Source organism: Hylaeus volcanicus, unplaced genomic scaffold (genome assembly GCF_026283585.1).
Source record: "Hylaeus volcanicus isolate JK05 unplaced genomic scaffold, UHH_iyHylVolc1.0_haploid 11540, whole genome shotgun sequence".
NCBI lineage: Eukaryota > Metazoa > Arthropoda > Insecta > Hymenoptera > Colletidae > Hylaeus > Hylaeus volcanicus.
This window is the reverse complement of record NW_026532669.1, coordinates 1,936-5,461: the sequence shown is the minus strand read 5'-3', so window position 1 is coordinate 5,461 and position 3,526 is coordinate 1,936. Positions and strand designations below refer to the sequence as shown.

Sequence of the window (3,526 nt, the reverse complement as noted above, 5' to 3'; positions counted from 1 at the left end):
TCGTTCTTTTCTTTTCGTTTCTTTTCTATTATTTTATTTTAATTTATTATTTTAATTCGAGACTGTCAGTCATGTCGACGACAGAACTCTTGGTTGCTCAGCGCGAGCTGGGTACTCGAATTTTGCGTTTTTTAATTAATTTAAAAAAGACGGGTAAAGAAAGCATCACGCTATCCTTGCTCAAGCGACGACAAGCGTTGCTTGATCAGTATTGGCGGGAATTTTCTGCTCGTCATCTTGAACTTGTGGTAAAAGTGGACAAAACCGAATCGTACCTGACATCGGACTACTTCACCACCGTGAGGACGAGTATCTGAATCAAGGAGCAACCATCGACGAGTGGATCATCGCCATGACTCCGTCGACCGTTGTCAAACCGTCCAGTGGTTCTCAGTCGCCGCAGGAACCTGACACTGCCTTACCTCCGCTCAACCTTCCGAACTTTGCAGGGGAACTGTTAGCTTGGGAAAGTTTCAGGGATCGGTTTACCTCCTTGGTGCACAAGTTGATCAAACTATCTAAGGTGCGTAAACTCGAGTATTTAATGTCTTGCCTGACGGGTGACGCAGCGAAGATGCTCGCACGTACGGCCATCACGGATGAGAATTACGACGGAGCTTGGGCGTCTTTGGAGAAACGGTTTGGTAATCGGCGCGTTCTCTCCGCTGCGCATATGCGTAGATTGATCAACGTACCGTCGGCAACGAAAGATACCCAGTCCGAGATCAAACGTTTGCTGGACGAATTTCGCCAGACCCAGGAGGCGTTCAAGGCTCTGGCCAAACCTGTCAAGGAATGGGATGAATGGTTTCTGTTCCTGATGGTGGAAAAATTGGACAATACTACAAGACTTGCGTGGGAGGTGTCTCTTACCGATCCCCTCGCTATTCCACTGTACGAGACATTGGAAGCGTTTCTGGAAAATCGAGTACATGCCTTGTCGTCAGCGCAGACCGCAGAAACCATTCCATCTCCGAAACCACTGACGTCAGGACGTTCCGGCGGAAAACCAGTGTCCCGTACCACGATGGCAGTAAAGGTCGACGACTCCAGGAAGACGAAGAATAACCGACAGTGTCCATTATGTGCGGGTGGTCACTCTCTGGGATCCTGTAAAAAATACAAAAATATGACCTCCAGTGAACGCCGTGATTTTGTTCGGAAATCTGGGGTTTGTTTTTCGTGCATCAGGGCATCAACTGCAACCTTGTACCTCCAACTTTCAGTATTGGGTGTGCGGAGACACGCATCATAGGACCTTGCACGATGCCTGCTCCAAGGGGACCGAGGATAATCGCTCCAAGTCGCCAGTGCCAACGTGCTCTTCCTACGCCGTGAGCTCGCGCGCAGTCACTCTCCTCGCCACTCCTGGCGACACTCCTCGACACTCCTCGTGTACTCCTGGAGGGCCCAGACGGAAGGACAATGAATGTACGCGCCCTACTGGACTCGGGATCGGAGTGCTCTTTCCTCAGCGAGTGGTCAGTGCAGACACTTCGACTTAGAAGACGGTCGGTTTGTGTTGAGCTTACCGGTTACCAAGGTACCAAGGTAGGTACGGCTCGATCAGAAGTCTCGGTGGAGCTCCGCTCTCCTGTCAACCAGGAGTTTCGGATTTCCTTGGACGCGCTGGTCACCAAGAGCCTCACTGCACCCACGCCATCTCACCCCCTGGAAAATGGCGATTGGGACCACATCAAAGGACTGCAGCTAGCATATCCAAACTTTAATTTACCAGGCTGTGTTGACGTCCTTTTGGGAGCCGACGTCTGCGGCCGATTGTTGCAGGAGAGATGTGAGGGACCTCATGGGACTCCCACAGCGGTGCTGACTCCGTTTGGCTGGACGCTGATGGGATCGACACGACCTTCGGAGCCGGGGAGGGCAGCGCGGGTGCTGCACGTTCGTCGTCACGAGTTGCCAGACCTGCAGAAATTCTGGGAGCTCGAAGAGGTTCCAGTGGCAACTCCTTTGACTCCTGATGAACTTACTTGTGAACGTTTGTTCCAGGACACCACGCAACGTGACTCCTCAGGTCGCTACGTAGTTTGTCTGCCTTTTAGATCAACGCCTCCCCGGGTGAGGACCTCTCGACCTGCTGCATTGCGGATGCTGCTTTCGGTCGAGCGCCGACAACAACGGGATCCAGACCTGTATCAGAATTATGTGGATTTCATGGAGGAGTATCACCGCTTGGGACACATGGTCGCCGCCCCAGGGTCTCTCGCCGTCGAGGATAAAGGATGCTATATACCGCATCACGCTGTGTGGAAAACTACGGAAGGACAGCGGAAGATTCGGGTGGTATTTAACGCATCGAACGTTAACGCTGGAGGGTCTTCGCTCAACGATGCGCTTCTTCCTGGTCCGAAATTGCAAGCGGATCTCTGGGCAGTCGTAACTCGTTGGCGGCTGTTTAGAGTGGCGTTCTCGGCAGACATCGTGAAGATGTTCCGTCAAATTCTGATCCATCCGGATGAGCAGGATTGGCTGCGGATTCTGTGGAGGAAACACCCAGGTGAGAGGGTAACAGAATATGGTTTGAATACGGTAACGTATGGAACCGCTCCAGCTCCCTACCTTGCTCATCGAGTTCTGAGGCAGCTTGCCTTCGATGAGGAGAACCAATTCCCCTTGGCCTCCCAGGTTCTGCGCGGCAATACATATGTAGACGACATATTGGCTGGCGCAGACAGCGCCGAGGATGCCTGGAAAATTCAAGGGGGGGGGGGGGGGGAGTTGATTGAAATCCTCGCCTCGGCTGGTTTTCCCCTTGACAAGTGGGCCAGCTCGGATAAAAGAATTCGCTCACCGTTAGTCGATTACAAGATGTTCCAGGAACCCGAGGTTCACGACGCGCTGGGTCTCAGATGGGATACGGTCCAGGATACCCTCTCGATTCGGGGTTCTAACTTTGAGGAGTTGAAGTCGAGTTGCAGATGGACCAAACTGACCATCCTCTCGGAGATAGCCCGGTTATTCGACCCCATGGGTTAGTTAACACCAGTGTTTATCTCAGCAAAAGTTTTGTTGCAGGATCTCTGGTTAGCAGGAGTTGCTTGGGATGAACCCATCGGACCGACCTTGGCTCAACGCTGGACTCGTTTCCGCCAGGAGCTCCCGTCGCTCGACAGGATCACTGTGCTGAGGTGGGCGCAGTCTTCTCCACAGGGTTGCTCGGTTGAGATTCACGGGTTCTGCGACCCTTCAGAGCGCACCTATGCAGCGGCAGCCTATCTCGTCGTTCGTCGAGCTTCCGAAACCGTTGTCTCCCTCTTGATGGCGAAATCGAGGGTGGCCCCGACCAAAACAACCAGCATTCCTCGACTGGAGTTGTGCGGAGCGGTACTCCTCATACGACTATTGACGGGCCTGAAAAAAGGATTGGGATGGAACGAGATTTCTACTCAGGCTTGGAGTGACTCTACAGTAGCGCTAGCGTGGATTAAAGCTCACCCGTCTTGTTGGAAGCCGTTCGTCGCTCATCGGGTGGCGGAGATACAAGGTGAGCCCGGAATCAAGTGGA

General features: G+C 52.9%; 1 protein-coding gene across 1 annotated transcript; it reads left to right on the top strand.

Moving 5' to 3' along the window:
* The first annotated feature begins 352 nt into the window (after window positions 1-352).
* Window positions 353-2,599, top strand: LOC128882404 (uncharacterized). Its single transcript, XM_054134003.1, has 4 exons — window positions 353-1,112; window positions 1,192-1,431; window positions 1,544-2,526; window positions 2,573-2,599. Exons 1-4 carry the CDS (start codon window positions 353-355, stop codon window positions 2,597-2,599), a joined length of 2,010 nt encoding a protein of 669 aa, XP_053989978.1.
* Window positions 2,600-3,526: the final 927 nt, after the last annotated feature.